Consider the following 25,550-nt stretch of genomic DNA (forward strand, 5'->3'; position numbering starts at 1 on the left):
GTTGTCATAGGCCTGTTATTAATAATGCATAGAAGTTCTCACATAAATCAACCATAACTTTATTCTCTGTACCCCTGAGCAGTAATCAGCTAACACCTGAGTAGGTAATGTCAATAACATACACTGCCAGCTTCTCTGATTGGCTGGGTGAAAACCACATGCTTCTAAACTTTACTGGGAGGCATGGGGACACAATTTAAAATGTGTGCTGAAGTTACCAAATATGGTTCCTCGCCCTACAAAGGGTTACGATCCTTGAAACACTCCTTCCTTGAAAGAAAGGTGTAGGACAGAGAAAGCAGCCTGTCAATGAGCAAGCTTCTCTGCGGACATTGTTCATAATGGTCCAGATTTTGTTCAAGGTCCTTGCATCTGCCACTGATGTCAGGCTCTGCAACGCATCTGTGAAATATGTCAACATTTGTATTAAGCTTGGTTCCCATTTAATCCCCCTGACCTGTCCTCCAGCACCACAGTTTGTTTCAAATGTTATTTTGCAGAACTACACACATTCTCTGCAGCCAAACTAAGGCTGTGAATGTGGTAAACGTAACACCTGCTAAACATCTATAGAACATGCTACCTTCACCACTGTGGGCATGTTAGCACCCTGATGTTAGCGTTGGCCCCCGGCAGCCCCTAACATGGCAGTGAACAGTCTAATTTCATGGAAAATGAAAGCAGTGGAGTAAAAACTTCAATATTTGTATCTGAAATATAGTTGAGTTAAAGTGGAAATACTCAAGTGTAGTATAACCACCTCAGTTCACTCAAAATGTGTAAATGTGCTTCACCATATTGAATAGGACAGTGTGATGTGTTGTGCAGAGTCCTACATTACCTTGGAATATGGCCTTAGATACAGTTGACATCACGAGAATTAGAGTTGGGTTCAGAGATTATATCCTGAGACAGAGCCAGTGGGTGAAATGATAAAAATGTTCAGTGAGAACCTGTCTGTGTGACTAACCCCAGGTTAATGGTAAGCTATTCAAATCACTGAAATAATCAAGAAATGAAAAGTCTTATACATTACTATGAGTTTCAGAAAAGAAAAGTGACTTTAGCCAAGTGTCCGCTTGTTGCCTTGGCTCCTTTGCAATGATAAACACTGTAGGGTAGTCTACACCTTTAAATTGTCTCGTTAGGGCACCACCTCCTGTTATCGTAGGAAGAACACGGTTTAAATCAATTTATCAGTCTCAGTTCAATAATTTGCATATCTGAAGGAGTGAATCCTTTACTACAATTTGTACCAGTCATTCTCTGCTGTAAAATAACATCACAAACAACTTCTTAAGTGTGAACAAATATTTATTTAATAAAGTGACAACTATGAATAAATGAGGGACTAATAGAATATAGGAGTGTAATCAAATGAACGAATATAATAAGGTATGAAATAGTTAATTTCTGGAGCGATGGTGAGAGATGGAGATGGAGATGTTTAAGTCCTAAACTAAAGGGAAGGATTTGATACCTAATCTAATCAATCTTCTCTAAAAGATGTTAGTAGGGAGTTTCAAAGTAGCGACACCAACTCTTTGTCTTAAGCGGTAGGAACGATTCAAGCCTACTTTTCGTAGAGTCTTCTCGGCGTCGGTGATGGCGGAGCGTCGGTGTGACGAGATGGTGACGAAGCGGCACAGCTGATGCAGGTCTCTCTTGGACCGGTAGATAGGACTTGTTGCTTGATCTGCAACTCCAACACCCAGCTTTTCTTGAGAGCGCTGTAGGTGTTCAGTCAAAGGCAGATGACACTTGGCAATGTGTTTGTGTTTGAAGAAAGAAGTCGGATCGTCACGTCTTCTTGATGTAGTTGCTATGGCAACAGCGTCTTGATTTCTTGATCCGTCGAAGAGATTGGGTCTTTCTCTGATATCCCAGCTGTCTACGCTGGCTAACTTATAAACGATGTTGGTTAGTACTTCGGTTCGTAGAGTATAAAAATGAATAAAGCTAGAAAAATATTTAAGTCACTATAAAAATCGTACGTCGGGGAAAACATCCGACGAGAAACAAACAGAGCTTGAAAAGGACTGGATTGTCAATATTCAAGTTGTTCTTAAAGTTAATAAGTATAAACGTGACTAAGTACGTAAAGAAGAAAACTAAAATAACAGTAAACGTAAACAGAAAGTGGAGAGTTGAAAGTGCGGAGAAAGTGCAAAAGTCTAAAAGTCCGGAGAAAGAGCGGCAGAAAGAGCGGAGAAAGAGCGTCTCTCTGGTTTTATGAGTTAATTATTCAGGGCGTGTTTTGGATCGGGTTTCCATAATCTTCGCGCGGAAAGAGAAGAGAACGCCTTCTCCTTTGTTTCGAGATGTCTTATTGCCTGATCTTCTTAACCTATTTTATATTACTAAATTTAATCGTTCCATCACTCATCATGGCTCGTTAGCAATGTTTTACGTATGCGACAACACTCAACATTACAACATGACAAGATGACGTATCAGAATGACTACATCAAAGTAACTCAAAAGCATCAATAAATTAATAAACTCAAGTTCTCTTTACATTGACATTTTGCAAATAAAAGGTCGGGGTTTCTAAAATATCAACTTCAACAGTTATGATTTCAAGCTACTATTAGTATAAGAACATACCTAAGTTTCAACATTCTTTAACTTCAACAATTGACTAAAAGAGAGAAAATACTTTTAAAGATAGCCACTTGATGGCAATGTTGATCCATCCTTACTGTGACAAATTATGTGAATTTGGGCTAGCTTTATCGTACAATGATCAAAATCGTCTCATTCTGATCGTAAGCACTTCCTGAACAATAATATATAACTTACCAAGTTATTACATTTTCGATAGTCATATTATCAAACTTAGGTGCTTTTCAGAGGAAAAATCAGATCAGAGTCTGGTTCTGGGGAAAGAAAGTTATTTACGACCGGCTTATCAGTGTTTCGCTCTCTTGGTCATTCCAAGAGAGGGGGGCAAAACCTGTTAAAATGGTATGTTTGCATTCGTCTCTGAAAAAGAAAATTAGTACATCAAAAGTTTAAAACATAATTGAACATCACATTAAGGCTTCTAGACTTTGTCCAGAAGAGTCACTTAATTCAATCTTTGTAGTTCCTGACATCGTGTTGATGTTCTTTCGATTCAGGACTAATTAGTCCAGAAACAAGAGTGGGAAATTCCACAAGAAGTGTAAATCTGTCTTTTTGCTCAGATGGCGTCCTCAGCATCAGGGAGGTCCGATAGTCTGGGTCTGTTCAGTGTTTAGACATGGCACCTTTATGGCTAAGGTGTAAAAGGTTGATTTGTTAAAAGAGTTCTTCTGCAAAACAACTTCGTAAATTTAAATTCCAGAGAGGGGGAGAGCTGAGAGGACGACTGGTTCCCCTACAACACCTAAGTTTTGTCAGCGGCTTAAACAAGTTCTAGAAATCAGCAGCTGTACACAAGATAAGAGACTAATTCTGTAAGTAAAAGCAGCGCACGTTAATATTAACTTTACTTTTCTGAGAACAGGCACCACCGAAACCATTCCTGTTTTAAGACCCTGTTAATATTTAGCAGCCCCCCTCTTTTTAGATTCACGCTTACTTTTTCTCTGGACGGATGAATCAAGTACAATCAACTGGATACAAAGGAGTTTAGTAAAGTGATCGTTTCTATTCCATGCTCTACCACAGGGGTGTCTAACTGATCCGTGAAAGGGCCATGTGGCTGCAGGTTTTCATTCCAACCATGCAGCACCCATGCAGTGGGTGTGGCTGGCAAGTTTTTGTTCCAATCAAGCAAGAGGACACCTGAAATGACTGCGTGAAGGCAGTTCAGTTGATTGATTGAGCCAAGTCAGGTGTGCTGCTGCATGGTTGGAATGAAAACCTGCAGCCGCATGGCCCTTTCACGGATCAGTTCGACACCTGTGTTCTACCAGATCTCTCTTCCTTTCAAGAGAGAGACAATTAGTGGTGATGAGCAACAGTTGTGCAGCCTGCATGATGAGCTTTTTAAACCCAGCATGATGGTTGCATTCATACTTGGCAACTGGAACAATGGGAGCTGTTGGGGCCTTGGTTGTTTGCATGCTGACTGTTTTGCTTGCCAAAGGTTTTGTATGTTTTTTAAATCTGTTGGAAGGTTACGGAGAGTGAACTAGTAATGGGGCAAATGTACGATTAGGGTTGTATGGATTCAGTCAATATCTATAGGGTGAATGAAAGCTTTGGCTTAACTTGGAAAGTTCCTGAAAAGTCATTAAGCTCTAGCAATTAAGTGATGTTGCACAAAAAGTTTCCTCTTTTTGATTAAAGGACAATGCACTGTCTGCAGGTTCTTATGTGGCAGGTGGTGGTAAAAATCAAAGACATTACCAGCAGAGCGAGCAGGAAGGTAAGGACATTGCTGACAAGCTCTTTAGGTGCTACTATCTAATGCTAACTCCATATCTTCTGTCTTCTAGATGAGGATTCTGGTGTCTTCTCATGGATCGGTACACTGATCAACTCAATAGGGTCCTTTCTTTCGGATGCTGAAGAAGGTAAGCATCTTCTGTGAAACCTTTTTAGCAAAATGGCAAATCCGTGTGAAGGCTTTGTGATCACACTGGCCACATGGAAACATCCGTTTTTCTTTCAGTAAAACTGGAAAACAAACGCATTAAACCGATGCATCCGAAGAACGAAGCCGAGAATCTAAAGTCTAAGAGTGACCTGGCGGCCAGCGACGTCCACAACCTGAACGCCACGGCGGCCAGCGACGTCCACAACCTGAACGCCACGGCGGCCAGCGACGTCCACAACCTGAACGCCACGGCGGCCAGCGACGTCCACAACCTGAACGCCACGGCGGCCAGCGACGTCCACAACCTGAACGCCACGGCGGCCAGCGACGTCCACAACCTGAACGCCACGGCGGCCAGCGACGTCCACAACCTGAACGCCACGGCGGCCAGCGACGTCCACAACCTGAACGCCACGGCGGCCAGCGACGTCAACAACCTGAACGCCACGGCGGCCAGCGACGTCCACAACCTGAACGCCACGGCGGCCAGCGACGTCCACAACCTGAACGCCACGGCGGCCAGCGACGTCCACAACCTGAACGCCACGGCGGCCAGCAACGTAGAATAGTTTTAAGAAACCACGCATGCCAGAAGTGCATCAAACTAATTGGCATGTACCTGCTTTGAATAAAAGTCTTGACATACATTTGGTATTTGTGGGTTATTTATCTCAGAGCTAATGTAATTGAGGTAATTGTTTGGTGACAGTCTGAACACAGAATATGGTCGTTGTCTAAAGTTTCTAAGGGAACCATTTCAATACGACGGCCAGCGACATCGTCAGCTATGCAAGACCACGGAGGGCATCTAGAGGCTACACACCGGCTGCAGCCTGGACAAGAGGCACCTTTAGACTCAACCTCCCACTATGTCCATGTCATGGTCACATTGAGAGCAAGAACAATGGTTTTAAGAAACCACGCATGTGAGAATTGCATCAAACATGTTGCTGTGTACCTTCTTTGAATACGATTCTGAACATGTATTTGTGGGTTATTTATTTTGGAGCTATTGTAACTCTACTCTCACATCGGTTGGAAAGTTGATGATTTTAAACACTGTATCTTTGGAGGCAGTCTCCAACATATTTAACCAAATCACCAGATGTTGTGGAGTTGAAATCTGTCAAGCTAATGTAAACAGAAAGCCCCTATCCCAGGGGTGTCACTCAATTTAATTCAGGGGCCACATACAGCCCAGTCTGATATCAAGGGGGCCAGACCGGTAACACAACAGCGTAATAACCTATGAATAACTCCAAATGTTTTCCTTTGTTTTAGTGCAAAGAAGTTCATTATGGAAATACACTACTCACAATAAGCTAGGGATATTGTGATACACTCAGTGGATGTCATACATCCGGTGTTTGTTTCACTTCAGAGATTTTTGGGATAGGGAGGCAATTGTATTGGGGTGATAGACACACCTCATTTTTTGTTTTCCACATAATGGTCTCGCTGTGTACAGTGTGCCTTACATATTGGGGCCAATACTAAAAGACAACCCTTTTCAATGTGGCATCAATTTCAACATTCTGTGGGTATAAAAAGCCGGTACTGTCAGTAAGTCATTCCAAGTTCATCATTCAAACAGCCATGAACACACGACAGATTTGCATCAAGACACAGAACTACTGACAGAGTTTGTGACACACCCAGGAGTGGAGCCCCACGAGTGACAGACCGCAACAATGACCAGTACCTAAGGACCTATGCACTCAGACGTCGTTATGCAACTGCCACACAGCTGCAGGCCTGTTTACAAGATGTGAGGGGTACTAGGGTTTCCAGACAAACCATTCGCAACCGACTCCATCGCTTTGGCTTGAATGCCACACGACCGTTGCAGGTGATTCCACTGACACCAAGACACCGCTGTGAACGTTTGCAGTGGGCACAAGATCATGTGACCTGGACAATGCAGCAGTGGTCTACCGTCCTGTTCACTGATGAGTGTCGGGTCACCTTGCACAGAAATGATGGTCGTCAGCGTTGCTGGAGAAGGCAAGGTGAGCGATACGCCGAGGTCAACATGGTCCCCAGGGTTCGCTTTGGTGGAGGACGTGCAACAGCCTGGGCAAAACAGATTTGGTTATTGTAGATGGCTCAGTCACTGCACATTCTTACCTCAGAGACATCATAGAACCCATCATCATCCCCCAATTTCGCCAGCACACCCCCAACTTTCTGTTCATGGATGATAATGCTCCACCACATCGTGCCAGAATTGTCACAGCTCGACTTCAGGAAGTCGGAGTGCCTCATATGGTATGGCCAGCAATGTCCCCTGACCTGAACCCCATAGAACACGTCTGGGACCAGCTGAAGCAGAGACTGGATGATCGTAACCCACCCCCACGTGACCTGGCAGAACTGCGTGTAGCACTTGTGGAAGAGTGGAACGCATTGCCTCAGAACAACATCATGAGGCTAGTGATGAGCATGAGACGTCGCTGTCAAGCTGTCATTGCGGCAAATGGTGTAAACACCCGCTTCTGACATTGTCAATTTTTGTTATTTGTGCCAGTGAAGAGAAGCTAAAACTGGAGTAATATGATCTCTCTTGCTAATTCCTGTCAGTGCTCTTGCTGCGGCATTTTGAATCAACTGGAGGGTTTTTAAAGAGCTATTTGGACAGCCAGACAGTAATGAATTACAATAATCCAGTCTGGACGACACAAATGCATGAACTAGTTTTTCAGCATCACTCTGAGACAGGATGTTCCTAATTTTGACGATATTACGCAGGTGAAAGAAGGCAGTCCTGGTAACTTGCTTTATGTGACATTTAAAGGACATATCCTCATCAAATATAACACCAAGGTTTTTTACGGTAGTACTGGAGGCCAAGGTAATGCCATCCAAAGACACCATGTGATTAGATAATGAATCTCTGAGATGCTTAGGAGCGAATACAATAACTTCTGTTTTGTCTGAGTTTAAGAGTAGGAAATCACAGGTCATCCAAGCTTTTATGTCTTTAAGGCATGCTTGGAGTTTAACCAACTGATTAGTTTCATCTGGTTTCATAGATAAATATAGCTGGGTGTCGTCTGCATAGCAGTGAAAGTTTATGCCATGTTTTCTAATAATCTTGCCTAATGGCGACATGTATAATGTGAAGAGTATTGGTCCTAGCACGGAACCCTGAGGAACTCCATAACTTACTTTTGTATAAGTAGAGGAATCATTATTGACATGAACAAATTGGAATCTGTCAGATAGATAGGATTCAAACCAGTCTAATGCAGTTCCTTTAATCTTGACCTCACTTTCAAGTCTCTGTAGTAAAATATTATGATCAATAGTGTCAAATGCAGCACTAAGATCTAGCAGAACAAGTATAGAGACAAGTCCACTGTCTGAAGCCATGAGGAGATCATTGGTAACTTTAACCAAAGCTGTTTCTGTACTATGATGAACTCTAAAACCTGACTGAAAGTCTTCAAACAGACCATTCTTGTTTAAGTGGTCACACAACTGATTAGCAACAACTTTTTCTAGAATTTTGGAAATAAAAGGAAGGTTGGAGATTGGTCTATAGTTGGCTAAAACATCTGGATCTAGAGTGGCTTTCTTGAGTAAGGGCTTAATTACAGCAATCTTAAAAGACTGAGGCACATATCCTGTTAATAAAGATAAATTTATCTGGTTCAATATGGAGGTGTTAATTAATGGAAAAACTTCTTTGAGCAATTTAGTTGGGATTGGATCTAGAAGACAGGTTGATGGTTTAGATGCTGTAATTGTTGAAGAGAGCTCAAGAAGATCTACTGGGGAGAAGGATTCCAGATATTGATAAGGTCTTACAAAAGTTTCTAATGTCGCTGTACTTGCATCTTTAACAGCTGTTGGAAGGATGCCTTGAATATTTTCTCTAATGCCGACAATTTTATTAGTAAAGAAGCTCATGAAGTCATTACTACTGAGGGCTAAAGGAATAGATGGCTCAACAGAGCTGTGGCTCTTTGTCAGCCTGGCTACAGTGCTGAAAAGAAATCTGGGGTTGTTCTTGTTTTCTTCTATTAATGATGAATAATATGCTGTTCTAATACTACTGAGAGCTTTTTTATAAGTTGTTAAACTATCTTTCCAGGCTATGCGAGCTTCTTCAGAATTAGTGGAATGCCAAATTCTTTCTAGCTTTCGGACTGCCTGTTTTAAACAGCGCAACTGTGAATTATACCAGGGAGCTAGCCTCCTCCTATTTATGACCTTCTTTTTCAGAGGAGCAACTAAGTTTAAAGTTGAACTAAGCGATGCTGCAGTGCCATCGACAAAATAATCTATTAGTGCAGGGGTTAAATTGTGGTTGCTGTCATCCACAACATTGGTACATGGCACTGAGGTAAATAAAGAAGGAATTAATTCTTTATATCTAGTTACAGCATTGTCAGACAAACATCTACTGTAATGAAATGTCTTTTCAGTTCCTGTGTAATCCATTATTGCAAATTCAAAGGTTATGAGGAAATGATCAGACAAAAGAGGGTTATGAGTAAATACTGTTAAACCTTCAGTTTCTATGCCATATGTTAGGACAAGATCTAAGGTGTGATTAAAACTGTGAGTTGATCCGTTTACATTCTGAGAAAAGCCAATTGAATCTAATAATGATGTAGATGAGGAGCTAAGGCTGTCACTGACAACATCAACATGGATGTTAAAGTCACCTACTATAATGACTTTATCTGTTCTAAGAACTAAATCACATAAAAACTCAGAGAATTCAGCTAAAAACTCAGAATAAGGAGCAGGTGGGCGATACACCACAACAAAAAGAATTGGTTTTTGTATTTTCTGGTCTGGATGGGGAAGACTAAGAGTAAGACTTTCAAATGAATTAAAGCTCTCCTTAGGTCTAGGATTAATAGATAAATCAGAGTGGAAGATTGCTGCCACTCCTCCTCCTCTACCTGTGCTTCTAGGAATATGATAATTACTATGACTGGGTGGAGTAGACTCATTTAAACTAACATATTCATCATCCTGTAGCCATGTTTCAGTCAAACTAAATAGATCAATCTGATGATCAGTTATCAGATCATTCACTAAAAGAGATTTAGATGAGAGAGATCTGACATTTAAAAGACCACATTTAATTTTCCTATTCTTCTGTTCTACCAATGAACTTGTACTGATTTGTATCAGGTTCCTATGAGAAACTCCTCTGTTGTTATTTTTTGGTTTAAATAATCTGGGAGCAGACAGAACATCTATAGAGTTGATAGAGTTTAGGGTGTGAGACAGTCCTAGAGAAGCGGCAGAGAAGTGTGTAAGACTACAACTCCGCCTCCTGGTCTGAACTCTGGGTTGTCATGGTTTCGGGGGGTTAATAAAATCGGCCATATTCCTAGAGATGAGAGCAGCACCTGCTAAAGTTGGGTGGATGCCATCTCGCCTAATCAGACCAGGCTTTCCCCAGAAAGTGTGCCAATTGTCAATGAAGGCCACGTTGTTTGCTGGACACCACTTAGATAACCAGCGATGGAATGACGACGTGCGACTAAACATGTCATCATTGGTCAGGTTGGGCAGGGGACCAGAGAAAACTACGGAGTCCGACATAGTTTTAGCAAACTTACACACCGATTCCACATTAAGTTTTGTGACCTCCGATTGACATAACCGGGTGTCATTACTGCCGACGTGAATAACAATTTTACTGTATTGAACCTTAGCCTTAGCCAGCAGTTTGAGGTAAGATTTAGTGTCGCCCGCTCTGGCCCCTGGAATGCATCTAACTATGGTCGCTGGTTTCTCTATCTTCACGTTCCGCAAAATAGAGTCGCCAATCACCAGAGTTGGTTTCTCAGCGGGTGTGTCGCTGAGTGGGGAAAATCGGTTGGAGACGTGAAGGGTTTGGTGGTGATCCACGGGCCTTGTGGGACTATGCTTCCTTCGAACCGTCACTCAGCCGCCCTGGTTTCCCGGCTGCTCGGGAGCTGTCGGGGGACAGCTAACTGGAGCTATGCTAACAGGAGCTACTCTTGGTCGGTCCGCACCGGCTACAGGGCCCTGGCTAGCTGCTGGTTGTTTTTCAATGGTGCGGAACCGTGCTTCCAATTCGGAAAGCCTCGCCTCCAGTGCTACGAATAACTTCTCAGTGAACTTCTCTGTTGCAAAACATGTAATGAACCACCAGACATTTCTTAAAATGTGCCATTTCTGTATAGTTCTAGGTCTGTGTTTCATGTCCACAACTCTTACTAGATCTGTGTGAACCCTTGAAAAAGCAGTTACTTTAAGTGGAAAAATTGCAGTCAATGTCTGTCTTGGAATTTTTGCAAACTCATCCTGTGGGCTGTATGTTTGGCACCTGTGCCCTAAGCTTTACTATAGTTGTCATAGGCCTGTTATTAATAATGCATAGAAGTTCTCACATAAATCAAGCATAACTTTATTCTCTGTACCCCTGAGCAATAATCAGCTAACACCTGAGTAGGTAATGTCAATAACATACACTGCCAGCTTCTCTGATTGGCTGGGTGAAAACCACATGCTTCTAAACTTTACTGGAAGGCATGGGGACGCAATTTAAAATGTGTGCTGAAGTTACCAAATATGGTTCCTCGCCCTACAAAGGGTTACGATCCTTGAAACACTCCTTCCTTGAAAGAAAGGTGCAGGACAGAGACAGCAGCCTGTCAATGAACAAGCTTCTCTGCGGACATTGTTCATAATGGTCCAGATTTTGTTCAAGGTCCTTGCATCTGCCACTGATGTCAGGCTCTGCAACGCATCTGTGAAATATGTCAACATTTGTATTAAGCTTGGTTCCCATTTAATTTAGTCCTCCAGCACCACAGTTTGTTTCAAATGTTATTTTGCAGAACTACACACATTCTCTGCAACCAAACTAAGGCACAATGTAATGAATGTGGTAAACGTAACACCTGCTAAACATCTATAGAACATGCTACCTTCACCACTGTGGGCATGTTAGCACCCTGATGTTAGCGTTGGCCCCCGGCAGCCCCTAACATGGCAGTGAACAGTCTAATTTCATGGAAAATGAAAGCGGTGGAGTAAAAACTACAATATTTGTATCTGAAATGTAGTTGAGTTAAAGTGGAAATACTCAAGTGTAGTATAACCACCTCAGTGCACTCAAAATGTGTAAATGTGCTTTACCATATTGAATAGGACAGTGTGATGTGTTGTGCAGAGTCCTACATTACCTTGGAATATGGCCTAAAATACAGTTGACGTCACGAGAATTAGAGTTGAGTTCAGAGATTATATCCTGAGACAGAGCCAGTGGGTGAAATGATAAAAATGTTCAGTGAGAACCTGTCTGTGTGACTAACCCCAGGTTAATGGTAAGCTATTCAAATCACTGAAATAATCAAGAAATGAAAAGTCTTATACATTACTATGAGTTTCAGAAAAGAAAAGTGACTTTAGCCAAGTGTCCGCTTGTTGCCTTGCCTCCTTTGCAATGATAAACACCTAAGTTTTGTCAGCGGCTTAAACAAGTTCTAGAAATCAGCAGCTGTACACAAGATAAGAGACTAATTCTGTAAGTAAAAGCAGCGCACGTTAATATTAACTTTACTTTTCTGAGAACAGGCACCACCGAAACCATTCCTGTTTTAAGACCCTGTTAATAGTTTGCAGCCCCCCTCTTTTTAGATTCACGCTTACTTTTTCTCTGGACGGATGAATCAAGTACAATCAACTGGATACAAAGGAGTTTAGTAAAGTGATCGTTTCTATTCCATGCTCTACCACAGGGGTGTCTAACTTTTCATTCCAACCATGCAGCACCCATGCAGTGGGTGTGGCTGGCAAGTTTTTGTTCCAATCAAGCAAGAGGACACCTGAAATGACTGCGTGAAGGCAGTTCAGTTGATTGACTGAGCCAAGTCAGGTGTGCTGCTGCATGGTTGGAATGAAAACCTGCAGCCGCATGGCCCTTTCACGGATCAGTTCGACACCTGTGTTCTACCAGATCTCTCTTCCTTTCAAGAGAGAGACAATTAGTGGTGATGAGCAACAGTTGTGCAGCCTGCATGATGAGCTTTTTAAACCCAGCATGATGGTTGCATTCATACTTGGCAACTGGAACAATGGGAGCTGTTGGGGCCTTGGTTGTTTGCATGCTGACTGTTTTGCTTGCCAAAGGTTTTGTATGTTCTTTAAATCTGTTGGAAGGTTACGGAGAGTGAACTAGAAATGGGGCAAATGTATGATTAGGGTTGTATGGATTCAGCCAATATCTATAGGGTGAATGAAGGCTTTGGCTTAACTTGGAAAGTTCCTGAAAAGTCATTAAGCTCTAGCAATTAAGTGATTATGTTGCACGAAAAGATTCCATTTTTATTAAAAGAAAATGCACTGTCTGCAGGTTCTTATTTGCCAGGTGGTGGTAAAAATCTAAGACATGACCAGAAGAGCGGGCAGGAAGGTAAGGACATTGCTGACAAGCTCTTCAGGTGCTACTATCTAATGCTAACTCCATATCTTCTGTTTTCTAGATGAGGATTCTGGTGCCTTCTCATGGATCGGTGCACTGATCAACTCAATAGGGTCCTTTCTTTCGGATGCTGAAAAAGGTACGCATCTTCTGTGAAACCTTTTCAGCAAAATGGCAAATCTGTGTGAAGCCTTTGTCATCACGCTAGCCACATGGAAACATCCATTTTTCTTTCAGTAAAACTGGAAAACAAACGCATTAAACTGATGCATCCAAAGAACAAAGCCGAGAATCTAAAGTCTAAGATTGACCTGGCGGCCAGCGAAGTCCACGACCTGAACCTGAACGCCACGGCGGCCAGCGACGTCCACCTGAACGCCACGGCGGCCAGCGACGTCCACCACCTGAACGACATCCACCACCTGAACGCCACGGCGGCCAGCGACGTCCACGTCCTCAACCTGAACGCCACGGCGGCCAGCGACGTCCACGTCCTCAACGCCACGGCGGCCAGCGACGTCCACCACCTGAACGCCAGGCCGTTCTGCGACGTCCACCACCTGAACGCCACGGCGGCCAGCGACGTCCACGTCCTCAACCTGAACGCCACGGCGGCCAGCGACGTCCAGGTCCCCAAGGCCACGGCGGCCACGGCGGCCAGCGACGTCCAGGTCCCCAAGGCCACGGCGGCCACGGCGGCCAGCGACGTCCAGGTCCCCACGGCCACGGCGGCCACGGCGGCCAGCGACGTCCAGGTCCCCACGGCCACGGCGGCCACGGCGGCCAGCGACGTCCAGGTCCCCACGGCCACGGCGGCCACGGCGGCCAGCGACGTCCAGGTCCCCAAGGCCACGGCGGCCAGCGACGTCCAGGTCCCCAAGGTCACGGCGGCCACGGCGGCCAGCGACGTCCAGGTCCCCAAGGCCACGGCGGCCACGGCGGCCAGCGACGTCCAGGTCCCCAAGGCCACGGCGGCCAGCGACGTCCAGGTCCCCAAGGCCACGGCGGCCAGCGACGTCCAGGTCCCCAAGGCCACGGCGGCCAGCGACGTCCAGGTCCCCACGGCGGCCAGCGACGTCCAGGTCCCCACGGCGGCCAGCGACGTCCAGGTCCCCAAGGCCACGGCGGCCACGGCGGCCAGCGACGTCCAGGTCCCCAAGGCCACGGCGGCCACGGCGGCCAGCGACGTCCAGGTCCCCAAGGCCACGGCGGCCACGGCGGCCAGCGACGTCCAGGTCCCCAAGGCCACGGCGGCCACGGCGGCCACGGCGGCCAGCGACGTCCAGGTCCCCAAGGCCACGGCGGCCACGGCGGCCACGGCGGCCAGCGACGTCCAGGTCCCCAAGGCCACGGCGGCCACGGCGGCCACGGCGGCCAGCGACGTCCAGGTCCCCAAGGCCACGGCGGCCACGGCGGCCACGGCGGCCAGCGACGTCCAGGTCCCCAAGGCCACGGCGGCCACGGCGGCCACGGCGGCCAGCGACGTCCAGGTCCCCAAGGCCACGGCGGCCACGGCGGCCACGGCGGCCAGCGACGTCCAGGTCCCCAAGGCCACGGCGGCCACGGCGGCCAGCGACGTCCAGGTCCCCAAGGCCACGGCGGCCAGCGACGTCCAGGTCCACAACCTCAACGCCACGGCAGCCAGCGATGCAGAATGGTTTTAAGAAACCACGCATGCCAGAAGTGCATCAAACATATTGGCATGTACCTGCTTTGAATAAAAGTCTTGACATACATTTGGTATTTGTGGTTTATTTATCTCAGAGCTAATTGTTTGACAGTCTGAACACAGAATATGGCTGTTGTCTAAAGTTTCTAAGGGGAAAATCATTCAAACGGCCAGCGTCGCATATGCGAGACCAGGATGGCATCTAAAGGCTACACACCGGCTGCAGCCTGGTCAAGTAGAGGCACCTTTAGACTTAAAACTTCGCACTGACTCAACTATGTCCATGTCGTGGTCACATTGAGAGGAAGTAGAATGGTTTTAAGAAAGCACGCATGTGAGAATTGCATCAAACATGTTGCTATGTACCTGCTTTGAATAAAATTCTTAACATGTATTTGTGGGTTGTTTTGGAGCTATTGTAAATAATGTAATTGTAACTCTACTCCCACACATCAGTTGGTAACTTGACAATTTTAAACACTATCTTTGGAGGCAGTCTCCAACATATTTAACCAAATCACCAGATGTTGAAATCTAAAGCTAATGTAAACAAAGCCCCTGTGCCAGGGTTGTCGCTCATTTTAGTTCAGGGGCCACATACGGCCCAGTCTGACCTCAAGGGGGCCAGGCCAGTAACGCAACACTCCAAATGTTTTCCTTTGTTTCAGTGCAAAGAAGTTCATTATGAAAATATTTACACTTGATGAACTGCTCTATTGCAAATCATGTAATGAACCACCAGACATTTCTTAAAACGTGCCATTTCTGTATAGTTCTAGGTCTGTGTTTCATGTCCACAACTCTTACTAAATCTGTGTACGGAACGGTTTGGGTGGTGCCTGTTCTCAGGAAAGTAAAGTTAATATTCTTAACGTGTGCTGCTTTTACTTACAGAATTAGTCTCTTGTCTTGTGTACAGCTGCTGATTTCCAGAACCTATTTAAGTCATTTTCTGTCAGATACCCACACTGTCATGACCTCCGGATGGCAAAGGCAAAAAAGCTTTGTTTCTTTGAACGCGGTCGGATTGTTGAGCTGCATCAGCAAGGCCTTTGGCAGCATACCATTGCTGCTGAGGTTGGACGCAGTAAGACAGTCATTTCAAACTTCTTAAAAGATCCTGAGGGTTATGGGAAAAAAAGTCAAGTGGTAGACCCAAAAAAATTTCACCGGCCCTGAGCCGGAGGATCCAATTGGCTGTCCGTCAAGACACGGGATGATCCTTGGCCCAAATTAGGTTTGTCACTGGTGCCAACTGCAGTCCCATAACCATTAGACGGCATCTGAGAGAGAAGGGTTTTAAGAACAAAAAACGTCTTCAAAGACCTCGTCTCCTTCAACGGCACAAAATTGCCCGTTTGGAGTTTGCACGAGAGCACCAAACATGAGACGTTGAAAGGTGGAAGAAAGTTTTATTCTCTGATGAGAAAAAATTGGACCTTTGTAGGGTAGTCTACACCTTTAAATTGTCTCGTTAGGGCACCACCTCCTGTTATCGTAGGAAGAACACGGTTTAAATCAATTTATCAGTCTCAGTTCAATAATTTGCATATCTGAAGGAGTGAATCCTTTACTACAATTTGTACCAGTCATTCTCTGCCGTAAAATAACATCACAAACAACTTCTTAAGTGTGAACAAATATTTATTTAATAAAGTGACAACTATGAATAAATGAGGGACTAATAGAATATAGGAGTGTAATCAAATGAACGAATATAATAAGGTATGAAATAGTTAATTTCTGGAGCGATGGTGAGAGATGGAGATGTTTAAGTCCTAAACTAAAGGGAATAGATTTGATACCTAATCTAATCAATCTTCTCTAAAAGATGTTAGTAGGGAGTTTCAAAGTAGTGACACCAACTCTTTGTCTTAAGCGGTAGGAACGATTCAAGCCTACTTTTATAGAGTCTTCTCGGCGTCGGTGATGGCGGAGCGTCGGTGTGACGAGATGATGGCGGAGCGTCGGTGTGACGAGGTGGTCAGTGACGAAACGGCACAGCTGATGCAGGTCTCTCTGGGACCGGTAGATAGGACTTGTTGCTTGGTCTGCAACTCCAACACCCAGCTTTGCTTGAGAGCGTTGTAGGTGTTCAGTCAAAGGCAGATGACACTTGGCAATGTCTTTGTGTTTGAAGAAAGAAGTCGGATCGTCACGTCTTCTTGATGTCGTTGCTATGGCAACAGCTTCTTGGTTTCTTGATCCGTCGAAGAGATTGGGTCTTTCTCTGATATCCCAGCTGACTACGCTGGCTAACTTAAACGATGTTGGTTAGTACTTCGGTTCGTAGAGTATAAAAATGAATAAAACTAGAAAAATATTTCAGTCACTATAAAAATCGTACGTCGGGAAAAACATCCGACGAGAAACAAACAGAGCTTGAAAAGGACCGTATTGTCAATATTCGAGTTGTTCTTAAAGTTACTAAGTACAAACGTGACTAAGTACGTAAAGAAGAAAACTGAAATAAAAGTAAAACGTGAACGGAACGTGGAGAGTTGAAAGTGCGGAGAAAGTGCGGCGAAAGAGCGGCGGAAAGAGCGGAGAAATGGGTGCGTCTCTCTGGTTTTATGAGTTAATTATTCAGGGCGTGTTTTGGATCGGGTTTCCAGAATCTTCGCGCGGAAAGAGAAGAGAACGCCTTCTCCTTTGTTTCGAGATGTCTTATTGCCTGATCTTCTTAACCTATTTTATATTATTTAATTTAATCATTCCATCACTCATCATGACTCGTTAGCAATGTTTTTCGTATGCGACAACACTCAACATTACAACATGACAAGATGACGTATCAGAATGACCACATCAAAGTAACTCAAAAGCATCAATAAATTAATAAACTCAAGTTCTCTTTACATTGACATTTTGCTAATAATAAAAGGTCGGGGTTTCTAAAATAACAATTTCAACAGTTATGATTTCAACTAATAGCTACTATTAGTATAAGAACATACCTAAGTTTCAACATTCTTTAACTTCAACAATTGGTTAAAAGAGAGATAGTACTTTTAAAGATAGCCACTTGATGGCAATGTTGATCCATCCTTACTGTGACAAATTATGTGAATTTGGCTAGCATTATCGTACAAGGATCAAAATCGTCTCATTGTGATCGTAAGCACTTCCTGAACAATAATATATAACTTACCAGGTTATTACATTTTCAATAGTCATATTATAAAACTTAGGTGCTTTTCAGAGGAAAATGCATATCAGAGTCTGGTTCTGGGGAAAGAAAGTTATTTACGACCGGCTTATCAGTGTTTCGCTCTCTTGGTCATTCCAAGAGAGGGGGGCAAAACCTGTTAAAATGGTATGTTTGCATTCGTCTCTGAAAAAGAAAATTAGTACATCACAAGTTTAAAACATAATTGAACATCACATTAAGGCTTCTAGACTTTGTCCAGAAGAGTCACTTAATTGAATCTTTGTAGTTCCTGACATCGCGTTGATGTTCTTTCGATTCAGGACTAATTAGTCCAGAAACAAGAGTGGGAAATTCCACAAGAAGTGTAAATCTGTCTCTTTTGGCTCAGATGACGTCCAGAGCATCAGGGAGGTCCGATAGCGTGGGCCTGTCCCGCATTCGGACATGGCACATTTATGGCTAAGGTGTAAAAGGTTGATCTGTTAGAAGAGTTCTTCTGCAAAACAACTTCGTAAATTTAAATTCCAGAGAGGGGAAGAATTGAGAGGACCACAGGTTCTTACACCTTGATGGTCCTGATGGCTTCCAACGTTACTGGCATGACAAGGAGATCCACCTGAGATGTTTTCTACACGGCACAGTGGAGGGGGCGCCATCATGATCTGGGGTGTTTTTCCTTCAATGGAACAATGGAGCTTCAGGTTGTGCAGAGGCGTCAAACGGCAGCTGGCTATGTGGATACGTTGCAGGCGGCATCCCTCACGACTGAAGGCCATCGTCTGTGTGGTAATGACTGGGTTTTTCAACAGGACAACGCTGCAGTTCGCAATGCCCGCCTGACAAAGGACTTCTTCCAGAGAAATAACATCACTCTTTGGAACCATCCTGCGTGTTCCCCTGATCTAAATCCAATTGAGAACATTTGGGGTTGGATGGCAAGGGAAGTTTACAAAAATGGACACCAGTTCCAGACAGTGGATGCCGTCCGTGAAGCCATCTTCACCACTTGGAGCAACATTCCCACTAGCCTCCTGGAAACACTAGCATCAAGCATGCCGAAATGAATTTTTGAGGTGATTAACACGAATGGCTACTACAGCTACTCATTATTGAGTCCTTTTTTGAAAATTTTATTTCTGTTTTAGGGGGTTTTTGTTTTTTTTTGAGATGTGGTCTTAAACTTTTGATCAGCTGATGAACGGCCTATTTCACTTTAATGGTTGTTTGCAATAAATTGCTTACTCAATTTTTTTCTTGTCTCACTCCCATTTCTTCTTTTTGCATTTTGAAGCACTACTTACTAAGTAGTACTTAGAACCTTCTTAAGATCCAACAGTGCAAAATGTAAATTCTTGCAATTTTTCAACTGGTCTTAAAATTGTGATCAGGAGTGTATACACACACACACACACACATACACACTGCCTGGCTAAAAAATAAAGTTGCCACCAAATAAAACCAAGGTCAAGCACTCTAATATCTTGGATTACAGCACGCATTCACTGTGCCATTGTTTCGATAAGTTTCTGCAGTGTCACAAGATTTATTTCCATCCAGTGTTGCATTCATTTTTCACCAAGATCTTGTATTGATGATGGGAGAGTCTGACTACTGCACAAAGCCTTCTCCAGCACATCCCAAAGATTCTCAATGGGGTTAAGGTCTGGACTCTGTGGTGGCCAATCCATGTCTGACAATGATGTCTCATGCTCCCTGAACCACTCTTTTACAATTTGAGCCCCATGAATCCTGGCATTGTCAACTTGGAATATACCCGTGTCATCAGGGAAGAAAAAATCCATTGATGGAATAACCTGGTCATTCAGTATATTCAGGTAGTCAGCTGACCTCATTCTTTGGGCACATAATGTTGCTGAACCTAGACCTGAGCAACTGCAGCAACCCCAGATCATAGCACTGCCCCCACAGGCTTGTACAGTAGACACTAGGCATGATGGGTGCATCACTTCATCTGCCTCTCTTCTTACCCTGATGCCCCCATCACTCTGGAACAGGGTAAATCTGGACTCATCAGACCACATGACCTTCTTCCATTGCTCCAGAGTCCAATCTTTGTGCTCCCTAGCAAATTGAAGCCTTTTTTTCGGGTTAGCCTCACTGATGAGTGGTTTTCTTAAGGTTTACAGCTGTTCAGTCCCAATCCCTTGAGTTACCTTCACATTGCATGTGTGGAAATGCTCTTACTTTCACCATTAAACATAGTCCTGAACTCTACTGTTGTTTTTCTTCTATTTGATTTCACCAAACGTTTAAGTGATCACCAATCACGATGAGTCAGGAATTATCTTCCCATCAATATTAACTTTACTTTTCTGAGACCAGGCACCACTGAAACCATTCCTGTTTTAAGACCCTGTTAATAGTTTGCAGCCGTCCTCTTCTTAGATTCACGCTTATTTTTTGTCGGGACGGATAAATCAAGTACAATCAACTGGATACAAATGTCCTTGCTTGTCAGCAAGGACATTGCTGACAAGCTCTTTAGGTGCTACTATTTAATGCTAACTCCATATCTTCTGTCTTCTAGACCTGGCTATTGATATTTCCACATTGGCCGGTTCAGTGTTCACGACAATATGGTCCTGGTTTTCGGATGCTGAAGAAGGTGAGCATCTTCTGTGAAACCTTTTTAGCAAAATGGCAAATCCTTGTGAAGCCTTTGTCATCACACTGGCTGCATGGAAACGTCCGTTTTTCTTTCAGTAAAATTGGAAAACAATGAAGTGGATGAGATATATGTTGCCCACATTAAACTGATGCATCCGAAGAACAAATCAGAGAATCCAAAGTCTAAGAGTGACCTGGCGGCCAGCGACGTCCACGTCCTCAACGCCACGGCGGCCAGCGACGTCCACAACCTCGTCCACGACCTCAACGCCACGGCGGCCAGCGACGTCCACAACCTCGTCCACAACCTCAACGCCACGGCGGCCAGCGACGTCCACGACCTCAACGCCACGGCGGCCAGCGACGTCCACAACCTCGTCCACGACCTCAACGCCACGGCGGCCAGCGACGTCCACGACCTCAACGCCACGGCGGCCAGCGACGTCCACAACGTCGTCCACGTCCTCAACGCCACGGCGGCCAGCGACGTCCACAACCTGAACGCCACGGCGGCCAGCGACGTCCACAACCTCGTCCACGTCCTCAAGGCCACGGCGGCCAGCGACGTCCACAACCTGAACGCCACGGCGGCCAGCGACGTCCACGTCCACAACCTGAACGCCACGGCGGCCAGCGACGTCCACGTCCACAACCTGAACGCCACGGCGGCCAGCGACGTAGAATAGTTTTAAGAAACCACGCATGCCAGAAGTGCATCAAACTTATTGGCATGTACCTGCTTTGAATAAAAGTCTTGACATACATTTGGTATTTGTGGGTTATTTATCTCAGAGCTAATGTAATTGTTTGGTGACAGTCTGAACACAGAATATGTATCAGCTATGCAAGACCACGGAGGGCATCTAGAGGCTACACACCGGCTGCAGCCTGGACAAGAAGAGGCACCTTTAGACCCAAAACCTCCCACTATGTCCATGTCATGGTCACATTGAGAGCAAGAACAATGGTTTTAAGAAACCAAACATGTTGCTGTGTACCTTCTTTGAATACGATTCTGAACATGTATTTGTGGGTTATTTATTTTGGAGCTATTGTAACTCTACTCTCACATCGGTTGGAAAGTTGATGATTTTAAACACTTTATCTTTGGAGGCAGTCTCCAACATATTTAACCAAATCACCAGATGTTGTGGAGTTGAAATCTGTCAAGCTAATGTAAACAGAAAGCCCCTATCCCAGGGGTGTAACTCAATTTAATTCAGGGGCCACATACAGCCCAGTCTGATCTCAAGGGGGCCAGACCGGTAACGCAACAGCGTAATAACCTATGAATAACTCCAAATGTTTTCCTTTGTTTTAGTGCAAAGAAGTTCATTATGGAAATACACTACTCACCATAAGCTAGGGATATTGTGATACACTCAGTGGATGTCATACATCCGGTGTTTTCACTTCAGAGATTTTTGGGATAGGGAGGCAATTGTATTGGGGTGATAGACACACCTCATTTTGTTTTCCACGTAATGGTCTCGCTGTGTACAGTGTGCCTTACATATTGGGGCCAATACCAAAAAATACTAAAAGACAACCCTTTTCAATGTGGCATCAATTTCAACATTCTGTGGGTATAAAAAGCCGGTACTGTCAGTAAGTCATTCCAAGTTCATCATTCAAACAGCCATGAACACACGACAGACTTGCATCAAGACACAGAACTACTGGCAGAGTTTGTGACACACCCAGGAGTGGAGCCCCACGAGTGACAGACCGCAACAATGACCAGTACCTAAGGACCTATGCACTCAGACATCATGTCCACAACTCTTACTAGATCTGTGTGAACCCTTGAAAAAGCAGTTACTTTTAGTGGAAAAATTGCAGTCAATGTCTGTCTTGGAATTTTTGCAAACTCATCCTGTGGGCTGTATGTTTGGCACCTGTGCCCTAAGCTTTACTATAGTTGTCATAGGCCTGTTATTAATAATGCATAGAAGTTCTCACATAAATCAAGCATAACTTTATTCTCTGTACCCCTGAGCAGTAATCAGCTAACACCTGAGTAGGTAATGTCAATAACATACACTGCCAGCTTCTCTGATTGGCTGGGTGAAAACCACATGCTTCTAAACTTTACTGGAAGGCATGGGGACGCAATTTAAAATGTGTGCTGAAGTTACCAAATATGGTTCCTCGCCCTACAAAGGGTTACGATCCTTGAAACACTCCTTCCTTGAAAGAAAGGTGCAGGACAGAGACAGCAGCCTGTCAATGAACAAGCTTCTCTGCGGACATTGTTCATAATGGTCCAGATTTTGTTCAAGGTCCTTGCATCTGCCACTGATGTCAGGCTCTGCAACGCATCTGTGAAATATGTCAACATTTGTATTAAGCTTGGTTCCCATTTAATTTAGTCCTCCAGCACCACAGTTTGTTTCAAATGTTATTTTGCAGAACTACACACATTCTCTGCAACCAAACTAAGGCACAATGTAATGAATGTGGTAAACGTAACACCTGCTAAACATCTATAGAACATGCTACCTTCACCACTGTGGGCATGTTAGCACCCTGATGTTAGCGTTGGCCCCCGGCAGCCCCTAACATGGCAGTGAACAGTCTAATTTCATGGAAAATGAAAGCGGTGGAGTAAAACCTACAATATTTGTATCTGAAATGTAGTTAAAGTGGAAATACTCAAGTGTAGTATAACCACCTCAGTGCACTCAAAATGTGTAAATGTGCTTTACCATATTGAATAGGACAGTGTGATGTGTTGTGCAGAGTCCTACATTACCTTGGAATATGGCCTAAAATACAGTTGACGTCACGAGAATTAGAGTTGAGTTCAGAGATTATATCCTGAGACAGAGCCAGTGGGTGAAATGATAAAAATGTTCAGTGAGAACCTGTCTGTGTGACTAACCCCAGGTTAATGGTAAGCTATTCAAATCACTGAAATAATCAAGAAATGAAAAGTCTTATACATTACTATGAGTTTCAGAAAAGAAAAGTGACTTTAGCCAAGTGTCCGCTTGTTGCCTTGCCTCCTTTGCAATGATAAACACCTAAGTTTTGTCAGCGGCTTAAACAAGTTCTAGAAATCAGCAGCTGTACACAAGATAAGAGACTAATTCTGTAAGTAAAAGCAGCGCACGTTAATATTAACTTTACTTTTCTGAGAACAGGCACCACCGAAACCATTCCTGTTTTAAGACCCTGTTAATAGTTTGCAGCCCCCCTCTTTTTAGATTCACGCTTACTTTTTCTCTGGACGGATGAATCAAGTACAATCAACTGGATACAAAGGAGTTTAATAAAGTGATCGTTTCTATTCCATGCTCTACCACAGGGGTGTCTAACTGATCCGTGAAAGGGCCATGTGGCTGCAGGTTTTCATTCCAACCATGCAGCACCCATGCAGTGGGTGTGGCTGGCAAGTTTTTGTTCCAATCAAGCAAGAGGACACCTGAAATGACTGCGTGAAGGCAGTTCAGTTGATTGACTGAGCCAAGTCAGGTGTGCTGCTGCATGGTTGGAATGAAAACCTGCAGCCGCATGGCCCTTTCACGGATCAGTTCGACACCTGTGTTCTACCAGATCTCTCTTCCTTTCAAGAGAGAGACAATTAGTGGTGATGAGCAACAGTTGTGCAGCCTGCATGATGAGCTTTTTAAACCCAGCATGATGGTTGCATTCATGCTTGGCAACTGGAACAATGGGAGCTGTTGGGGCCTTGGTTGTTTGCATGCTGACTGTTTTGCTTGCCAAAGGTTTTGTATGTTCTTTAAATCTGTTTGAAGGTTACGGAGAGTGAACTAGTAATGGGGCAAATGTACGATTAGGGTTGTATGGATTCAGTCAATATCTATAGGGTGAATGAAAGCTTTGGCTTAACTTGGAAAGTTCCTGAAAAGTCATTAAGCTCTAGCAATTAAGTGATGTTGCACAAAAAGTTTCCTCTTTTTGATTAAAGGAAAATGCACTGTCTGCAGGTTCTTATGTGGCAGGTGGTGGTAAAAATCAAAGACATTACCAGCAGAGCGAGCAGGAAGGTAAGGACATTGCTGACAAGCTCTTTAGGTGCTACTATCTAATGCTAACTCCATATCTTCTGTCTTCTAGATGAGGATTCTGGTGTCTTCTCATGGATCGGTACACTGATCAACTCAATAGGGTCCTTTCTTTCGGATGCTGAAGAAGGTAAGCATCTTCTGTGAAACCTTTTTAGCAAAATGGCAAATCCGTGTGAAGGCTTTGTGATCACACTGGCCACATGGAAACATCCGTTTTTCTTTCAGTAAAACTGGAAAACAAACGCATTAAACCGATGCATCCGAAGAACGAAGCCGAGAATCTAAAGTCTAAGAGTGACCTGGCGGCCAGCGACGTCCACAACCTGAACGCCACGGCGGCCAGCGACGTCCACAACCTGAACGCCACGGCGGCCAGCGACGTCCACAACCTGAACGCCACGGCGGCCAGCGACGTCCACAACCTGAACGCCACGGCGGCCAGCGACGTCCACAACCTGAACGCCACGGCGGCCAGCGACGTCCACAACCTGAACGCCACGGCGGCCAGCGACGTCCACAACCTGAACGCCACGGCGGCCAGCGACGTCCACAACCTGAACGCCACGGCGGCCAGCGACGTCCACAACCTGAACGCCACGGCGGCCAGCGACGTCCACAACCTGAACGCCACGGCGGCCAGCTACGTAGAATAGTTTTAAGAAACCACGCATGCCAGAAGTGCATCAAACTAATTGGCATGTACCTGCTTTGAATAAAAGTCTTGACATACATTTGGTATTTGTGGGTTATTTATCTCTGAGGTAATTGTTTGGTGACAGTCTGAACACATGTAGCCCGGTGGAAATTCATGAAGAATAAAAAGGGCATATGTTTAAATAAATATGTTAATTGCATAATAAATAGCAGTTAAGATTTAAAAATGTCTAAGTTCATGGTTAATGTCATTTAAGGTTAAAAAGTAAGTTAAAAACATTCAGTAAAAATAAGCATTCAGTAAAAAAGTAAATAGTGTAATGGTATTGGTGTATTGAACTATGCATTTAATATGTTAATTATTTGTTGTTATAAATGTCTGTAACTATGACTAAAGTACAGGAAGAAATAGACACACAAATGGGTTTGAATGTATTTTATTTTGAAAGGTGTGCAAGTGAGCCTTG

The 25,550-nt window shown here is 44.3% G+C and overlaps 3 protein-coding genes across 3 annotated transcripts; all 3 read left to right on the plus strand.

The window, feature by feature from the left end:
* Nucleotides 1-3,400: 3,400 nt before the first annotated feature.
* Nucleotides 3,401-5,340, plus strand: LOC311504234 (uncharacterized protein; the record flags this gene model as incomplete). Its single annotated transcript, XM_084567247.1, has 5 exons — nt 3,401-4,075; nt 4,298-4,357; nt 4,428-4,505; nt 4,604-4,989; nt 5,269-5,340. Exons 1-5 carry the CDS (start codon nt 4,021-4,023, stop codon nt 5,338-5,340), a joined length of 651 nt encoding a protein of 216 aa, XP_084423373.1. The 5' UTR covers nt 3,401-4,020.
* A 6,957-nt stretch (nt 5,341-12,297) lies between these two features.
* LOC311503957 (uncharacterized protein) lies at nt 12,298-14,683 on the plus strand. Its single transcript, XM_084566884.1, has 5 exons — nt 12,298-12,655; nt 12,879-12,938; nt 13,009-13,086; nt 13,185-14,029; nt 14,099-14,683. The coding sequence occupies exons 1-5, from the start codon at nt 12,601-12,603 to the stop codon at nt 14,609-14,611; spliced, it is 1,551 nt and encodes a 516-aa protein (XP_084423010.1). The 5' UTR covers nt 12,298-12,600; the 3' UTR covers nt 14,612-14,683.
* Nucleotides 14,684-24,048: 9,365 nt separating this feature from the next.
* Nucleotides 24,049-25,160, plus strand: LOC311503961 (uncharacterized protein). Its single transcript, XM_084566890.1, has 4 exons — nt 24,049-24,126; nt 24,349-24,408; nt 24,479-24,556; nt 24,655-25,160. The coding sequence occupies exons 1-4, from the start codon at nt 24,072-24,074 to the stop codon at nt 25,080-25,082; spliced, it is 621 nt and encodes a 206-aa protein (XP_084423016.1). The 5' UTR covers nt 24,049-24,071; the 3' UTR covers nt 25,083-25,160.
* The last annotated feature ends 390 nt before the right edge of the window (nt 25,161-25,550 follow it).

The sequence above is a fragment of the Chelon labrosus genome (assembly GCF_963514085.1).
Source record: "Chelon labrosus genome assembly, chromosome: 19".
Taxonomy (NCBI): domain Eukaryota; kingdom Metazoa; phylum Chordata; class Actinopteri; order Mugiliformes; family Mugilidae; genus Chelon; species Chelon labrosus.

Coding starts and splice junctions, on each gene's coding strand:
- LOC311503961 (XM_084566890.1), top strand. CDS start 24,072: ATGGGAGCTGTTGGGGCCTTGGTTGTTTGCATGCTGACTGTTTTGCTT. Junction 24,409..24,478: donor CCAGCAGAGCGAGCAGGAAG/GTAAGGACATTG, acceptor TCTGTCTTCTAG/ATGAGGATTCTGGTGTCTTC. Junction 24,557..24,654: donor TCTTTCGGATGCTGAAGAAG/GTAAGCATCTTC, acceptor TTTTTCTTTCAG/TAAAACTGGAAAACAAACGC.
- LOC311503957 (XM_084566884.1), top strand. CDS start 12,601: ATGGGAGCTGTTGGGGCCTTGGTTGTTTGCATGCTGACTGTTTTGCTT. Junction 13,087..13,184: donor TCTTTCGGATGCTGAAAAAG/GTACGCATCTTC, acceptor TTTTTCTTTCAG/TAAAACTGGAAAACAAACGC. Junction 14,030..14,098: donor CGGCGGCCAGCGACGTCCAG/GTCCCCACGGCG, acceptor AGCGACGTCCAG/GTCCCCAAGGCCACGGCGGC.